The sequence below is a fragment of the Gossypium hirsutum genome, chromosome A11 (genome assembly GCF_007990345.1).
Source record: "Gossypium hirsutum isolate 1008001.06 chromosome A11, Gossypium_hirsutum_v2.1, whole genome shotgun sequence".
Lineage (NCBI taxonomy): Eukaryota > Viridiplantae > Streptophyta > Magnoliopsida > Malvales > Malvaceae > Gossypium > Gossypium hirsutum.
This window is the reverse complement of record NC_053434.1, coordinates 3,597,161-3,617,031: the sequence shown is the minus strand read 5'-3', so window position 1 is coordinate 3,617,031 and position 19,871 is coordinate 3,597,161. Positions and strand designations below refer to the sequence as shown.

Genomic DNA, 19,871 nt, shown 5'->3' with positions numbered 1-19,871 from the left:
ATGTCTCAAGACCACCGAAAATTGGATGCCAAAAGTATTTGCAACTGCATCATGCCACTGGTGAAAGATAGCTCAATCATTCCTGTGTCAACATTGATTGCAGACATGCAAGCTCGATTTCAGTACAGAGTGTCATACAGGAAAGCGTGGTGGGCGAAACAAATGGCCATCCAACAATTGTACGGCGACTGGGATGAGTCATACAATGAACTTCAGAGTTGGATTTCAGCAATGGTAGAGTATGTCCCAAGAACTGTCGTGGACTTGCAAACGTTGCCTTATAGAGGCCCTAATGGAGAATTGGAACTGGGAAAAAGAGTGTTTCGTCGACTGTTCTGGACTTTCGATCCATGTGTTAGGGCCTTCTCCCACTGCAAACCGGTAGTGCAAGTTGATGGAACATGGCTTTATGGAAAATACACGCAGATACTTCTGATTGCTGTTGCACAAGACGGTAATGGAAATGTACTACCAATCGCTTTTGTCATCGTAGAGTCAGAGAACTCTGAATCATGGGCATATTTCATTCGAAACTTACGGAGACATGTTGTCAGGCAAGATAACATTTGCATTATATCTGACAGATCGAAAGGTCTTGTTGCTGCAATTTGGCAATCGGAGGTTCCGTGGAGGTCTGTCTATTGTATTCGTCACATCGCTGTGAACTTCCACAATGAGTATAAGAACAGAGACTGGCGCAAACGAATTGTCAACATGGGTAAAAATATCGTATTTAAATTCGTATTTGTAATTATTTCTAATCCATTTCCTAATTTTAACGTATTTTATCAGAATATATACATAGAGTATGAGCTGGAACCACACCGATTTAGACATAAGTTGGTGAGGTTAGAGACTGATATGGCGGGCTACAAACCTTCTCTTACACAGTGGTTGAGTAGCATAGAGCCGTGGCAATGGGCTCAATGTTTTGACGACGGGTACCGTTATGGCCACATGACAACTAACCTTCTTGAGGCCGTTAACTTCGTCTTAAGGCGTACGCGTCACTTGCTAATTTCAGCTGTTTTTTCAGCCACATTTTACAGGTTAGCAACCTTAATGCCAAAAATTGGGTTGAAACAAGCAAAACAGTTAGAGGCAGGACACGTGTACGTCGAAAAAATCAGAAATGCCATGAAAGATAACACTCAAAGAGCTAGGTTGATGAATGTAGAACTATATTCTCGAAATTTGGAAACTTTTCGAGTGACAGAGTATATCAATCGTCGGTCAGGGATCCCGCCATGATCCTATGGAGTTGATCTCCGAAATAGGCAGTGTGAGTGCTGGATGTTCCAAGTACTACGGTACCCTTGTGCGCATGTGGTTGCAGCTTGTGCTATCTATAGTTTGAATGTCAAACAATATATCGATGATGTATACACACTTGAACGTACGTTGCGTATTTGGGGTAACTAGTTCCCTGTATTAAGGGATATATCAACATGGGAAGTGCAATCGTCTGCATTCGAGATGTTGCCTGATCGGTCACTATGTAGGAGAGTCAAAGGTAGACCGACAATAACGAGGATTCGAAACGACATGGATGTAAGAGAACAAGTCAATCCAAAGCGTTGCACCATATGTAGAACAGTTGGCCACAATCGGAGCAAATGTCCCCATGGAAACGTCTACATTGGCCAATCTTCACGGCCTGAAAGAAATTAAATGTTGTAACTGAGGTCTGTCTATATTATGATCTTTTAGAAATAAAGTTTGTATTATTTAGTGTTAAAATTATATTTAAAATTAATAGTTGCAACTTTTAATACTTTAAAAGATTTTATAATAAATTAAATAAAAAAACACTAATATATAAGTTGTGAAACCTTAAACCAATACAACAAACATCACATAATACTTGAAATTTACATAACTTAAAATTGGAAAGAACCAGGAGTGGTATCATCGTTCGAGGTATAACGGTTTATGGGCCTTCGTTGACGGGGTGGACGTTGAGGTGTATTGTACACATCTGAAGGATTGGCAACTGGTTCGATCGTGGCCTGAGGTGGGGTGGAGTACATGTTATTACCAAACATATCAACTGATGTCGATGGTTGCTTGTAACACCCCTAACCCGTATTCGTCGCCGAAACAGGGTTACAGAGTGTTACCAGTACATACAGAACATTTACAGATTAATCGAAACATTACTATTCACTTTCTGATATCATATATATAACGACCTTTATTTGGGCCCTCGAAGCCCAACATGAACATTAAAATCAAGTCGGAGCTCAACTGATTTCTCATAAAATTTTTCGCTTAATTTTTTTTAAAAAAAAATTACTTGTGAACAATACCCACACGCCCGTGTAGATTCCACACGCACGTGTGGCTTGGGACACGCCCGTGTCCCTTGTCCGTGGAGCTTTCTGTTTATGACATCATCATCAATTTAGGGGCACACGGCCACATCGCACGCCCGTGTCCTAAAGTCGTGTTCCATATACGACTGAGACACACGGCTGTGTCTCTGCCTGTGTGGTTAATATCTAAGCTATTTCCAAGCCTTGGTCAATCTTAATCTCTTACACACTTATACAAAATCAAAAGCATATAACATGGTATTCATTTAATGATTAAACATTATCGATTAAATTACAAACATAGCATTTGTAATGTCATCATACACGTGTCTCTCATACTCATTTTACCTTGTCTATTATGGTACCACTTATACTTTTATACCATGATTATCATCTTACCAAATATTTTCAGCTTAATCATCAAGCATTTATATTTAAAGCTAGATCATATCTTTATAAAATACCACATTTCAGATGCGCAGAATAAAATACTTGCCTTAGACATTTCAATCCAACTTCATACCCAACAAGCATCATATTGAAACTAGTCATATATATACATGTCATGATATGTATCATTCTCATACTGTTTTCTTATAAACATATATCATTTGTTTTCCTCCTCCTCCTCTCCATTCCACATTCTTAATGTATATAACATTCTTGTGAGTACAATTTCACAATTTATGTAACAGCCCAATTTTCAGTAGTGTCAGAACAGTGATTTGAGATCACTAAATTCGATGAAGAAGTTAGAAATATTTTTGAATTAGTGAATTTTGTGATTTAAAAGAAATTATTAGGTAAATTGGGTCGAAAACGAGGTATCGAGACCTCGATATTATAAACTGAGCCGTAAATATTTTTATAAATATTTACGGAGTGTCAATAGGATAATATTAAAGTTTCGTTAAGAAATTTTAATGTTTCGATAGTTAATTATGAAAAAGGATTAAATTGCAATAGGGATAAAAGTTTAATTATAGATTAAAGAAAAGTTAAAAGGACCAAATAGGCAATTATGCCTTTTTCTAAAGTTGAGGCGGCATAAGTATAAAAATCTGAGATTTTTATGTGTTAAAAAAATATTATTATATTATAGTAATGATTATGTTTTTATATTATATTATCATTAATATATTATATTATATTATATATATACATAAAACAAAAGAAAGAATAGAAAAAAAGAAAGAAACAGAATAGAAGAGACGAAACAGAGAAAGAAACAGAGAGCAAAACGGGCAGAGAAGGAAGGAAAGAAAGAAAGAAAGAAAGAATGAAAAAGAAAAAGGGAAATTTAAGGTTTTAAGGTTCCAAGCTCAATTGGTAAGTCAAATTAAGTCTTTTTCTTATAATTTTTGAGTTTTTGGAATCCTAGAGATAAATACTACTTGATTTATGTTGATATTTTGAAAGTTAGTAGATTGTTAGACATGAGTTATGTTGAATTAATTGATGAACTAGAGGTTAAAATGATTGAATTTTAAGTTAGAAGTTAGCAAAAGATTGATTTGTAAAATAAAATATAAGTTTTGAATTGATAGGGATTAAATTAAAAGAATCCCGAAATTAGGGATTTATGGGGAAATTGAAGAATTAAACTGAGTTTATAGTAAGAATTAAGAGAGAATATAGAGTTAGAATGCAAAAATAAAATTAGTATTGATAAGGGATTAAATTAGAATTTGATGTTGCCATAGAAGGGAAAAATGTTCAGAATGTTATAAAACATAAGAATAAGAGATGAAGTTTAATTTCCGAGCCTTGGGGCAAAAATGTAATTATGTAAAAGTTTAGGGGCAAAATTGTAATTTTGAAAAAGTTAGAGTCGAGGGCTATTTTGATGAATGTGATTATTAAATAAGTTAAATTTACTATTTTAGATCAAGAAGTACGAAACTCGAGGTTAGACAAAGGGAAGAATAAAGTTGAAGACTAAGTTGGTAAATTTGGCTATAATTGGTACCGAGGTAAGTTTACAGTAAATAAATGCAATATTCTTTTATTTTACATTATTATTGTCAATTTCCAGCATTTATATATTTATGTTATGAAAATATTTAAAGTCGAATTTAAGGTGAAGTGACAGAGGAAAAGTGTTAGAAAGCCCCGGTTGAACCCTAGGAATGTTAGGATATTAGGGTTGACAGGACAGAACAGGAATGAGCCATGTAAGTCCATATTAGAAATATGGCTTTGGAGACAGGATTGAGCCATGTAAGTCCATATTATATATGGCATTGGAGACAGGAATAATTCATGTAAGTCCATGTCAAAGACATGGCATTGGCAGGGTATTGATAGACAAGAATGACCCTAGTATCCTTAGTATTCCGAGTGGTTCAACGGGTCAGAATACGAGTTAAATTACAGTGAATTAACAGCAAAGGAAAAGTAGATTATATTTATGAAAACGGAAAGGTCAGGTAAGAAAGAAGGTAAGGGAATAAAGAAGAAGATAGAAATTGAGAAGTAAAGAAATTTATGATGTTAGATGATATTATGCATAATTATCCATTATGTTGAATGTTGTGATTTATTTGCTTGTAAGCTTACTAAGCCTAGTGCTTAATCTCTTTATTTTCTTCTTCTTATAGTACTTATCTAGCCACTCGGGGATCGAAGGAAACGTCGGAGGCCGATCACACTATCAAAGAAATAACTCGGTATAATTAGACGTTTTGTTTTGTGTATGGCATGTATAGGGATTTAGTTATTTTGTATGTTTGTAGTGATGATTTTGCTAATGAGTGATGTGTAAGTAGTTGATGATGTATGGTTATTAAAATGATTAAGGATGAAGGTGTTTGCTGTTATGAAAGATTAGGTGATAAATTATGCATGGAAATCATGAAAGGATAAAATTTTGCAAAGAAACAGAATTCAGGCAGCACAGTGACGTGAATTTGAAAAATCACCCAAGATAGTATAAAATGAATTAGAGGGTTAATGATATATGGAATTAAAGCTTGTTGAGTCTATTTTCATGGAAAAATAACGGTGTAGAAAAAAAGAAATTTATATTTTAAGATATGTGAATTTTAGTAAGATAGGGTCAGAACTGTTTTTGGAGTCCCCTGTTCTGAGTTTAGAAAATAATTACAAATTGTAAAAAAATGGTTATGAGTTGAAATTTACATGCTTAGATTCCTTAATGAGTCTATTTTCTATAGAAACAAGTAAGAACTTCATATGAAAATCCTATAGTGAGAAAACTTATTTTTAGTGACTAGAGGTCAGGGCAGTCTGGAGGTGACACAGGGGAGACTTTAACTAATAAACTGTACTAATTTGCTGAACCAAAAATTCTAAAAATTTTATGGTGAGTAGATATATGAGTCTATTTTCATGGAAAATTTACGGGATTAAATTTCGAGTTCTGTAGCTCAAGTTATAATTAATTTAGTAACTGCTGCGCGATTAGACAGATTTGCTGCGAATAATGAAATAAATTTTCAAACCTAGTTTTTATGCTCCGAACTGGTAAGATAAGCTAAGTAATGCCTCGTGCTCAACTCCGGAAACGGTCTCGGGTAAGGGGTGTTACAATTTACTTATTAATGCTCATATCAAACTGTTCACACGAGTCATAGTCACTCAATTATTTATAATTTGAGTTACAGAGATCCAAATTAAGATCTATAAATTTTCCCTGAAACTAGACTCACATATCATTCCACCATAAAATTTTCATAATTTTTGGTATAGCCATTTAGTACAGTTTATTCATTTAAATTTCCTCTGTTTCACTATCAGACAGTTCTGACCTCTCTTCACTAAAAATTAATTATATCATAGTAAAAAACTCGGATAATGTTCCCGTTGATTTCTATTGAAAATAGACTCATTAAGAATTCTAAGAATATAAATTTGAGCCTCTAATTAATTTTATCCAATTTTTGGTGATTTTCCAAAGTCAAAATAGGGGAACCTGAATTCATTCTAACCTTGTCTCACAAAATTCATTATATCTCATAATTTACAATACAATTGCTTATACCGTTTCTTCTATGAGAAACTAGACTCAATAAACTTTAATTTCATATATTATTCATCCTCTAATTCGATTTTTATAATTTATGGTGATTTTTCAAAGTCAACCTACTGCTGCTGTCCAAAACTGTTTTAGTTTAAGATGTTTATTACCGTTATTCCTCTAAATTTCACAGGTCATACAATTTAGTCCTTGCGCAATTAGCCCATTTATTAAGTTAATTTTTCTCAATTAACATTTTTTTCCATCATTCTAAACTATTACACAACCTTTGAAAATCATAATTTTAACACTAAACCTTAATTCACAACTTTTTTCACAATTAGGTCCTAAAATCAATTTCTATTGAAATTACTTGATAAAATCATCAAAAAAACAAAATCAAAGCTTCAAATTCATTTTATTTCATCATAAACAGCCAACACTTATCAATTATAGCTTTTAATTTTATTTATAAAATCAAAAACTAATGAATTAAACACTTGGACCTAATTGTAAAAGTCACAAAAACATAAAAATGGTAATAAACAGCTTGCACAAAAACAGTTTGGACAACAGCAGTAGACTATCTTTGAAAAATCACCATAAATTTTATAAATCTAATTAGAAGATGAAAAAAATATGGCATTAAAGATTATTGAGTCTAGTTTCTCATAGAAGAAATAGTGTAAGCAATGGATTTGTAACTTTTGAGATATAATAAATTTTGTGAGACAAGGTCAGAATGAATTCGGGTTCCCCTGTTCTGACTTTGAAAAATCATAAAAAATTTAATAAAAACAATTATGGGCTTAAATTTATATGTCTAGAATCCTAAATGAGTCTATTTTTAAGAGAAACAAACGAGAACATTATTTGAATTCTGTATGAAGAGATAATTAATTTTTAGTGAAGAAGGGTAAGAACTGTCGACAGCAGAACAGGGGTGACTTTAAAGAATAAACTGTACTTATTGGATAAACCAAAAATTCTGAAACTTTTATGGTAAAAAGATATATGAGTCTAGTTTCAGATAAAATTAACGGATCTTAATTTGGAGTTCTGTAGCTCAAGTTATAAATAATTTAGTAACTATGACTCAAGTAGGAAGCTTTGAATGAACTATAAATAATAGTTGAATTATAGAGAATGTTGCATATGAACATGAAATGTATTAAATTGATAATTAAATTTATTTATTTAGATCCGGAAGATTCAAATACGAAGCTAGATCGAGGAAAGGAAAAATTTCGGGATTAGTAGATTTTTATTGTTTACAAACAAGTATCAAGGTAAGTTCGTGTAACTTGAATTATATTCTTAAATGCTCGAGATTGTATGTTATTGATGTGAATATGATTTGAGTGTTCATTGTATGAAAATTAATGAAACATTGATATATTTGATAAAATGGGAAGAAATCCCGGTTGAATGAAAGGAAAATTCGATGGATCTCTGAAAAGGAATTGACGGTAAAAAGGATCTAGCCCGGACGGGTGATCCTATCCTGATATAGCCCTCCCGAAGAATATGTGTAAAATGGATTTAGCCCGGACGAGTAATCCGAATTAGGGTCTGAATTTAGCCTGGACTGGTAATTCAGATCCAAGCTCATTAGAGTAATTGTCGTTGCAGGGGATTTAGCCTAGACTAGTAATCCCGACAATACTCTATGAGTTTATATTGCAGGGGATTTAGCCTGGACTGGTAATCCCGCTGCAAGGTTGAGGTTCGCGGGAGTGTGCTCTCTGAAATGGAAATGTGCGCACATGAATATGAATTGACGGACCCGGAATTGTACACTAAAAGTGTACCTCTGAAAATCCATCGAAATTCTGATAAATTCAACGGGATAAGTATAAAAAAATAACAAGGAAATGGAAATTATGATACTGATGAGCTCATCAATCATGGTATATATTATTGGTACATGGAAATTATTGTATTAACTTGAATGTTGAGTTTGTGCATATTAGGGTAATAATGCATTGAATGGATATATGGATGTTTGTTGTATTGTATTGAAAATATTAGGTAAGTATAATTCTTGTTACATGAGCTTACTAAGCACGAAGTGCTTACCCCGTTTCCTTTTTCCCTGTTTTATAGTGTTAAGAGTTCGGAGGTCAGATTTGGTCGGAGACACATCACACTATCAACCTCAGGATTTCGGTATATAAAGAAACTTTATTTTGGAAATCAATGGCATGTATAAGCTAACAAAGTAAATGTTAACGTGAAATGAATGTAAAGTTAGCCATTAGTATGGTTAACAAACCTGGTTTTAGATATGTGATGACGTTATCTTATAAATATGCATGAATTTATCTTGAAAATATGTTGAATTGATTTGGTTGATGTGGATTGGTCTCGATTTAATATTGCAGGGAAGGTTAGATATTTATAAAGGGGCTATATTGAATATAAAAAAAAATTAATTCGTAAACTCCGGTAATGCCTCGTACCCTATTCTGGCAATGAATACGGGTAGGGGTATTACATTTATTGGTATCAGAGCTACGGTTTAGCAGGTTCTAAGACCGATGTAGTAAATACGGGATTAGCTATACATGCAATTTAAATTATTATTGATAGTGTGATATCTCCTGACCATTTAAAATGTGTTTTTCTTATAGTAATGTCATCCGACCGAGCTCAATCTGAGAAAGTTGGGAGTCATGCTCCGGCTTCAGTACAAAGAGAATAAACTAGCAGTAGAAGGCCCGAGACAGAGGGTCGAGGGGAGGAGGCAAAAACAGCCTTCTTTCAAATGATGAATGAATGGTTTAATCAATATTTAAGAACTAACCCTATAGTGCAGCAAGTTCAAGCTCCCCCTCATGTTCCTTCACCGGTTCCCGAGATCCCACAGGGTGCAGGTACTGAATCTGCCAGAAAGGAAAAGCTCCAGTAGATAAAATTCGAAAATATGGGGTCGAATAATTTCGAGCAGCAGTTGATGATGATTCTGAGCGGGCTGAATTCTGGTTAGAAAACACTACTCGGGTTCTGGAAGAATATTTTGTACACTAGAAGAATGTCTGAAATGTGCCGTCTCACTACTAAAAGACACAGCTTACCATTGGTGGAATACTAAAGCTTCAGTTGTTCCGAAAGAAGAAATTACATGGGAATTCTTTCAGACCGAGTTCAGAAAAAAATGTATCAGCCAGAGGTTTCTCGATCAGAAAAGAAAAGAATTTCTTGAGTTGAAACAGGGTAACAGATTAGTATCTGAATATGAAAGAGAATTTGTTCGATTGAGTAAATATGCTCGAGAATGGGTACAGTCAGAAGCTGAAATGTGCAAACGATTCGAAGAAGGGTTAAATGAAGACATTAAACTACTGATCGGAATTCTTGAAATTCGAGAGTTTGCTACATTGGTAGAGAGAGCTTATAAAGCAGAAAAATTGAGCAAAGAAAAGAAACAGGCTGAGAGGGAAGCTCAAATTTTTAGTAAAAGACCGATGGGAAAATCCCAGTTTTCTGCTTCAAAGAAATTGAAGAAGTATTAGGATCGTTCTGCTTCAGCCATTGGGTATTCGGGCAGAGAGCGAGGTTCTCAACGCACTAATCTAAGACCTTCTACTGCATCAATGACCAGTGTTGGTAGTGTTGGCACTCCTAAGCCGAGTTGTCAGTACTGTAATAAAGCTCATTTTTGTGAATGTCGATTAAAGAACGGGGCTTGTTACCGATGTGGTTCTTTTGACCATTTCCTTATAGATTGTCCAGAAAGAGGTGAAAAAGAAGCTGAACAGATATCGAAGCCGAGTAATCCAGTTTCGAGAGGTAGACCACCTCGACCATCTAGTAATGTCAGTGGTAGCCGAGGAGCTACGAAAGATATTGCAGGCAGGTCTGAAGCACGAGCACCTGCTAGGACATATGCCATTCGTGCCAGAGAAGATGCCTCAGCACCTGATATTATTATTGGTACATTTTCTTTACTTGGTACTGATATTACTGCATTAATTGATCCTGGTTCTACGCATTTATATATATATGTGTTAAACTTGCAATTGTTAAAAATTTACCTGTTGAACCTACTGAATTTGTGGTTAAAGTCTCGAACCCCCTAGGCCAGTCTGTGTTGGTGGATAAAATTTGTAAAAATTGTCCACTAATGGTAAGAGGTTATTGTTTCCCGGCTGATTTGATGTTACTGCCATTTGATGAATTTGACGTGATATTGGGCATGGATTGGTTAACCCAGCATTATGCGGTAGTAAATTGTAGACAAAAATATATTGTGCTAAAATGTTAGAATGGTGAGTTGCTTCGGGTTAAATCTGATCAGACAGAGGGGTTATCTGATGTGATTTTAGTAATGGCAGCACAAAGGTATGTCAAAAAAAGGTATGATGCTTACTTGGCTTATGTACTCGACACCAAGGTATCTGAGTCAAAGATACAGGCAGTTCCAGTGGTATGTGAATTTTCCGATGTGTTTCCAGAGGAATTACCAGGATTGCCACCAGAAAGAGAAGTGGAATTTTCTATAGATTTGATTCCGGGAACTACTCCGATCTCCATAGCTCCATATCGTATGGCTCCTACAGAATTAAAGGAGTTAAAGACACAGTTGCAATAACTTGTTGACAGGGGTTTTGTCCGACCGAGTCATTCACCTTGGGGTGCTCCGGTTCTGTTTGTGAAAAAGAAAGATGGGTCTTTGAGATTGTGTATCGACTACCGGCAGCTTAATAAAGTAACCATAAAGAATAAGTACACGTTACCCCGAATTAATGATTTATTTGATCAGCTGAAAGGTGCTACTGTGTTTTCAAAGATTGATCTTCGATCGGGTTATTATCAGTTACGGGTAAAGGAGTCAGATGTGCCAAAAACAGCCTTTAGAACCAGGTACGGGCATTATGAGTTTTTAGTTATGCCGTTTGGGCTAACTAATGCACCTGCAGTATTCATGGATTTGATGAACCGGATATTCAGGCCGTACTTAGACAGATTTGTAGTAGTATTCATTGATGATATTTTGGCTTATTCTCGGAATGAAGAAGAACATGCAGAACATGTGAGAATTGTGTTGCAAATTCTGCGAGAGAAGCAGTTATATGCTAAATTCAGTAAATGTGAATTTTGGCTTCGAGAAGTGGGTTTTCTAGAACATATTGTATCTGCCGAAGGCATCAGGGTAGATCCAAGTAAAATCTCAGCTATTGTCAATTGGAGTCCACCGAAGAATGTATCTGAAGTTAGAAGTTTCTTGGGTTTATCTGGTTATTATCGGAGATTTGTACAGGGATTCTTTATGATAGCTTCTCCAATGACTCGATTATTGCAGAAAGATGTAAAGTTCGAGTGGACTGATGAATGTCAACAAAGTTTCAACCGATTGAAAGACCTATTAACAAAAGCACCTGTATTAGTGCAGCCTGAACCGGGTAAGGAATTTGTTATTTACAGTGATGCCTCATTAAATGGTTTAGGTTGTGTTTTGATGCAATAAGGTAAAGTAATAGCCTATGCTTCAAGACAACTTAAACCACATAAAAGAAATTACCCAATACATGATCTTAAATTAGCTGCTATTGTATTTGCGCTGAAGATATGGCGGTATTACTTGTACGGTGAGAAATGTCATATTTATACTGATCATAAAAGCTTGAAATATTTGATGACACAGAAAGATTTGAATTTGAGACAGCGCAGGTGGCTTGAACTAATAAAGGACTATGATTTGATTATTGATTACCATCCGGGTAAGGCTAATGTTGTAGCTGATGCTTTGAGCCGGAAATCTCTGCTTGCTTTACGAGCTATGAATACCCGGTTATCATTGACTGATGATGGTTCAATCCTAGCAGAATTAAGAGCTAAACCGACATTTTTACAGCAAATATGTGAAGCTCAGAAGAATGATGAGAAGTTGCAAGTTAAACGGGCACAGTGTGAGTCAGGTAATGATTTTGAATTTCAAATTGGTTCTGATGGTTGTTTATTATTCAGAGGTAGGGTATGTGTACCTCAGAATTCACAGCTCATACAAAAGATTCTACGCGAGGCTCACAGCAGTACTATGTCTGTACATCCGGGGAGTAATAAAATGTAAAATGATCTGAAAAAGATGTACTGGTGGTCAGGAATGAAACGTGATATCTCTGAGTTTGTATCAAGGTGTTTAATATGTCAGCAAGTTAAAGCTGAACATCAGGTACCTTCGGGGTTACTTCAGCCAATTACTATACCGGAATGGAAATGGGAAAAATCACTATGGATTTTGTATCGGGGTTACCTTTGTCTCCGAGGAAAAAAGATGCTATTTGGGTGATTGTAGACCGATTGACAAAGTCAGCTCACTTTATTCCGCTACGTATGGATTATTCTTTAGATAAACTAGCTGAACTGTACATATCTGAGATTGTCAGGCTACATGGAGTGCCTGTCTCCATTATATCAGATAGAGATCCCCGATTTACGTCTCGTCTCTGGGACAAATTGCAAGAAGCCTTGGGTACTCAGTTGTATTTCAGCACTGTATTTCATCCTCAGATAGATGGTCAATCTGAGCGTGTAATTCAAGTATTGGAAGATATGCTCCGATGTTGTATACTAGAGTTTGAAGGTAATTGGGAGAGGTATCTACCTTTGATTGAATTTGCTTACAATAACAGTTATCAGTCCAGTATTAAAATGGCTCATTATGAAGCTTTGTATGGTAGAAAATGTAGAACACCATTATATTGGACAGAGCTTAGTGAAAGGAAGATACATGGAATTGATTTGATCCGGGAAACAGAAGAAAAAGTAAAGGTTATTCGAGATAGTCTAAAAGCAGCTTCCGATCGTCAAAAATCATATGCCGACCTTAAACGAAAAGAGATTGAATTTCAAGTCGGTGACAAGGTATTCCTGAAAGTGTCTCCTTGGAAGAAAGTCCTCCGATTTGGTCGAAAGGGTAAACTGAGTCCAAGATTTATCGGGCCATATGAAATCATAGAAAGAATTGGACCGGTCGCTTATCGATTGGCATTATCACCGGAACTTGATAGAATCCATAATGTTTTTCATGTATCTATGTTATGACGATATCGATCAGATCCTTCACATGTTATTTCTCCGACAGAAGTGGAGATTCAACCGGATATGACTTACAATGAAGAACTGGTCAAGATATTGGCACGAGAGACAAAAGAGCTTAGAAATAAAAAGATAAATTTGGTGAAAGCATTGTGGCAAAAGCATGGGATTGAGGAAGTGACATGGGAACCGGAGGAGGCAATGAGGAAACAATACCCAAATCTCTTTACTGGTAAGGACGAAAATCCTTAAAGGGGGGAGAGTTATAATGGCCTAAATTCAAAATTATCAGAACAGTGGTTTCGTAACCACAAATCCGATTTAAAGAGAAATTTATTTCAATATTTTTGCATGAAAATTGATATGATAGGAAAATCGTATGAAAATATAGATAGAAAAATTTTACCGATTTAGTTATTAGATAGAAAAAGAAATTATTGAAGAAATTGGGTAAAAACAAGGTATTGAGATCTCTATCTCGTAAAACCGAGTCAAAAATAATTTTATAAATATTTATGAAATGTTATTAATGTGGTATTAAAATTTCGTTAGGAAATTTTAATGTTTGGGTAGTCAATTAAATGAAAAGGACTAAATTGTAATAAGTGTAAAAGTTTCTAGAATGATTAAATAGCTTAAAAGTCTAATGAGAAAGGATTTAAAAGGAAATTAGACCCAAAATTTATTTGGGCTGGACGGCAAGGGTCTGAAATCAGCAAAAAAATTGATAAATTAAGGGTAAAATTGGAATATTGCAAAATTAACTAAATAAAACTAGGACTAAATAGGAAATATCTAGATTTCTCTTCATTTCTCTTCAATTCCAGCAGCTAAAAACGCCATAGGAGGGTTATCTAAGCTGGTATTTCATAATTTTTGCACCAAGTGAGCTAATCCTTGCCTTTTTCTTGTAATTTTTGTGTTTCTAAGACTTTTACAACTAGGTCCTACTATTAAATTCATTAGTTTTTATTTCATGGATGAAATTGAAAGTCACCATGGTTGAGTGCTGTAAGTTTATGATGAAATAGAATGAAATTAAAGCTTTAATTTGTTTATGAGATGATTTTATTAGGTAATTTCAATAGAAATTGATTTTTAGGACCTAATTGTGAAAATGCTTGGAATTAAAGTCTATTGCTGAAATTATGATTCCTAAAGGTTGTAAACTAGTTTAAGGTGATAGAATAAAGGCTAATTGAGTAGGGACGAAATTATCATTTATTAAAAGCTTAGGGGAAAAATGGTAATAAACAGCTTGCACAAAAACAGTTTGGACAGAAGCAGTAGACTAACTTTGAAAAGTCACCATAAACTGTAGAAATCGAATTAGAAGATGAAAAAAATATGGAATTAAAGCTTATTGAGCCTAGTTTCTCATAAAAGAAATGGTATAAGTAATGAATTTTTAAATTTTGAGATATAATGAATTTTGTGAGACAAGTTCAGAATGAATTCGGGTTCCCCTGTTCTGACTTTTAAAAATCATAAAAAATTGAAGAAAAACAATTATGGGCTTAAATTTATATGTCTAGAATCTTTAATGAGTATATTTTTAAGAGAAAGAAACGAGAACATTATTTGAATTCTGTATGAAGAGATAATTAGTTTTTAGTGAAGAAGGGTCAGAACTGTCGATAGCAGAACAGGGGTAACTTTAAAGAATAAACTGTACTTATTGGATAAACCAAAAATTCTTAAAATTTTATGGTAAAAATATATATGAGTATAGTTTCAGATAAAATTAACGGATCTTAATTTGGAGTTCCGTAGCTCAAGTTATAAATAATTTAGTGACTATAACTCAAGTAGACAGCTTTGAATGAACTATAAATAATAGTTGAATTATAGAGAATGTTGCATATGAACATGAAATGTATTAAATTGATAATTAAATTTATTTATTTAGATCCGGAAGATTCAAATACGAAGCTAGATCGAGGAAAGGAAAAAGTTCGGGATTAGTAGATTTTTATTGTTTACAAACAAGTATCAAGGTAAGTTCGTGTAACTTGAATTATATTCTTAAATGCTTGAGATTGTATGTTATTGATGTGAATATGATTTGAGTGTTCATTGTATGAAAATTAATGAAACATTGATATATTTGATAAAATGGGAAGATATCCCGGTTGAATGAAAGGAAAATTCGATGGATCTCTGAAAAGGAATTGACGGTAAAAAGGATCTAGCCCGGACAGGTGATCCTATCCTGATATAGCCCTCCCGAAGAATATGTGTAAAATGGATTTAGCCCGGACGGGTAATCCGAATTAGGGTCTGAATTTAGCCTGGACTGGTAATTCAGATCCAAGCTCATTAGAGTAATTGTCGTTGCAGGGGATTTAGCCTGGACTAGTAATCCCGACAATACTCTATGAGTTTATATTGCAGGGGATTTAGCCTGGACTGGTAATCCCGCTGCAAGGTTGAGGTTCGCAGGAGTGTGCTCTCTGAAATGAAAATGTGCGCACATGAATATGAATTGACGGACCCGGAATTGTACACTAAAAATGTACCTCTGAAAATCCATCGAAATTCCGATAAATTCAACGGGATAAGTATAAAAAAATAACAAGGAAATGGAAATTATGATATTGATGAGCTCATCAATCATGGTATATATTATTGGTACATGGAAATTATTGTACTAACTTGAATGTTGAGTTTGTGCATATTAGGGTAATAATGCATTGAATGGATATATGGACGTTTATTATATTGTATTGAAAATATTAGGTAAGTATAATTCTTGTTACATGAGCTTACTAAGCACGAAGTGCTTACCCCGTTTCCTTTTTCCCTGTTTTGTAGTGTTAAGAGCTCGGAGGTCGGATTTGGTCGGAGACACATCACACTGTCAACCTCAGGATTTCGGTATATAAAGAAACTTTATTTTGGAAATCAATGGCATGTATAAGCTAACAAAGTAAATGTTAACGTGAAATGAATGTAAAGTTAGCCATTAGTATGGTTAACAAACTTGGTTTTAGATATGTGATGACGTTATCTTATAAATATGCATGAATTTATCTTGAAAATATGTTGAATTGATTTGGTTGATGTGGATTAGTCTCGATTTAATATTGCAGGGAAGGTTAGATATTTATAAAGGGGCTATATTGAATATAAAAAAAATTAATTCGTAAACTCCGGTAATACCTCGTACCCTATTCCGGCAATGAATACGGGTAGGGGTATTACAGCAACCCAAGAGAAAATGATTGGTTCAAGCAAGTTCAAGCAAGTTCAATTTGACACCAATGGCTACAATACGTATATATTTCTAATTTTAAAATTTTATGATATCTTATTCAAATTTTAAAGTGAGTAATAGCGAAAAATTGTTTTTCAAGGAATACTAATATTTTTTTATATGATAAAATTTAAAAACATAAAGTATTTTTTAAACAAATACTTATGTTTTCTAGTTATTTATAAATTAACTAGTAAATAATCAAATATATTCACTTTTATTATTATTGTTTTAATAATATATATATTAAAATTAAAAGAATTTTTTTTCATAAATCGAGCTCGTCAAGTAATAGTTTTGCGTATTAATCCCTACACACCGTCTAATAAATTAAGTATGAAATTAGTAAAAATTGAGCAAAGTTTTAAGTAAGTCGATTTTAAGGGGTAGTTATTTAAAAAAATGAAAATATCCTAATTTATTTTTATAATATATCTATTCTATTATAATTTGTGTGATTAAATTAGATGTTTGGAGGTGAGTGCTACTAACTTTTTTTTTAAAAGTATACGAATACAATTACAAATAATGTATATCTAAATCAATTATAACAAAAATAAAGTATTACAAAGTATAATCAAATTAATAATCTAAAATGTTCAACAGAAGTTAAATAACAACTAATTAGAGATAAGTATTTTAAAGCAGTCAAAACATGTTCAACAGAGTAGCGATTAGCAAAAAAAAATTAGGAAACTAAACCGAATTTTTTTTTAATTTATAATAAATTTTACTGTTTCGTCGATCATCGATGAAGTGTGATCCGTATTTGCTCCAGAAGACATCTTCAAATCTGTATAATATAAAAAAAAATACAATACAATTATTTATTATATTACATTAACTATAAAATATAAAAATAAAAAAATAAAATTTTAACAAACGTACTTTTTTTTTCCCTCACTCAACTTCTTCATCTATACAAGGGGGACCAAGCCCCACCCATATATATAACAATTTAAAAAAAAAACAAAACAATAAAAAGAGTCAAAATAAAAAAAATATATTTAATATATATTTTTTAAAATTTATATTTATATTTAAATTTATTAATAGTCACATCACTGACATGATGTGACAAGTTATCATAAATATATATATATTAATTTAAACTTTAAAATTTAAATACATATATCTAATGTTAAAAAAAGAATTTAAAAATAATATTTAAAATTGTAAAAAATATATTATAAAACATTTTAAATATACATTACAAAATTTTTTAAAATTAATAATAAAATAAATAAACAAAATAAAATAAGAAAAAAACATAAAATTTCAAAAAAATTAAAAAAAAGGAAAAAGACAAAATGTTAAAAAAATATTTAAAATATTATGATTTCTTATATTATTAAAAAATTATAATTTTTTAAATGTATTTAAAAATTGTATTTAAAATTTAAAAAAATAATCTCAAAATACATATCTAAAATTTACAAATATATATATTAATAAAATATTTCAAATTTTTTAAAGTTAATAATAACAATTAAACATAAAAGAAAAACAAAACAATAAAAAAGTCAAAATATATATATTTAATATTTATAAAATAATATTTAATATCTATTTTTTAAAATTTATATTTAAATTTAAATTTATTAATAGTCACATCACTGACATGATGTGACTAGTTATAATAAATATATATATATTTTTTAATTTAAACTTTAAAATTTAAATATATATACCTAATATTAAAAAAAGAATTTAAAAATAATATTTAAAATTGTATGTAAAATTAATAAAATATTAAACATACATTTCAAATATTATAAAACTAATAATTTCAAAACTAATTTGAAAATTGCATTTTTAGTATTTATAAAAAAATAATTTCACAAATATATATATAAAGTTAAAAAATATTTTTAAAAATAATAATTAAAATTTTAAAAAAATATTATAAAACATTTTAAATATATATTACAAATTTTTTAAAATTAATAATATAAATTAAATAAACAAAATAAATTAGGAAAATAATATAAAACTTAAAAAAGAAAAAAATCTAAGAAAGAGACAAAATATAAGAAAAAAGGTAAAAAAGTAAAAAAAGTAAAAAAAATATAAAAAGCTGACAAATCAGAAAAGTGGTGGCGCCATTTAGAATGGCTCCACCCAAAAATAATTTTTTTTTAAGTCCCTCATTTTTTCAAATTTTTTTAGTATTTTCCTAATATTTTATACTGCGATTCAACTTGACTTCACTAAAAAATAAATTTTTTAATACCCCTGACTGACGTGGTAAAGTGGTGGCGCCATATCATATGGCTCCACCACTTTTTACTGTAGAAAATAGGTTACTTTTTGTACATAATTAAAAGGTAGGTTATTTTGATAATTAATTTATTTTTTAGGGTTACTTTTATAAAAAAAGCTTAATAAATTTATTATTTTAGAAGAAATTTTATCTAATTCTTACATAAAATGTTTATTTCTTTTCCTTTTGATTATTGAAACTTTACGTTTTTTTTTTTACAATTAAACTGTATTAGAGGTGTACACCCTAAACTTACCTCATATATTGTTTGTTGAATTATTGACAATTTTTAAGTGTGGTTAGTGTGATAATAAGAGTGAAGATAAAAAAGATTTTTAGACGATGTAAAATTAAATTGTAATTTTAATAACTTATATATTTATTATTTTTAAAGGAATAAATTAAAATTTTATTATTTTTAGAGAGGGTTAAAATATAATTTTATTTTTATTATTTTATAATTTTTAAGAGATTCAAAATAAATAATTTTTCATTTTAGGGGGACCAAGGCCCTATTAACCCTTTTAATTATGCCCCGTGTGATAACTTGAATTCATTAAGGCATATATGTGATAATCTCTGTTTTTAAAATGAAATTATCCTATTCTCAATGTACTAAAATGAAGCTCTTAAAATTATGTAGAATTTAAAATTTTAATTAATTTATTAAAATATTAAATTCTATAGAAGAGTTTAAAAAATTTATAAGTGTTTTTTTATTAGCAAAATATTTGATGTAATATAAGTGTACACATTATTGAATAAAACATAAAAATAATAGAAGAGACTTATACATTAACAGTGCATCAAATATTATTTATATTATATTAATTCATCGTACATCTAATTATATTGATAGATGTGTCACTTCAATTAATTCGTTAGTAATTTTTATATAATTTAATATTTTTCAACTCTATCAATAATTATCGATAACAACTGATTTAAAACTATTGATTCCAGTAAAAATTTTAAACTCATCATATATATTTTTCTTTTTATTTCCTTTTTAATGAA

At 31.7% G+C, this 19,871-nt stretch overlaps 1 protein-coding gene across 1 annotated transcript; it reads left to right on the top strand.

Annotated features, from left to right (window-relative positions):
- LOC107923468 (uncharacterized) lies at positions 1–1,251 on the top strand. The gene has a single exon (XM_016853665.1). It carries the CDS (start codon positions 1–3, stop codon positions 1,249–1,251), a length of 1,251 nt encoding a protein of 416 aa, XP_016709154.1.
- The last annotated feature ends 18,620 nt before the right edge of the window (positions 1,252–19,871 follow it).

Excerpts from the sequence above, each read along its gene's own strand:
- LOC107923468 (XM_016853665.1), top strand. The coding sequence starts at position 1 with ATGTCTCAAGACCACCGAAAATTGGATGCCAAAAGTATTTGCAACTGC.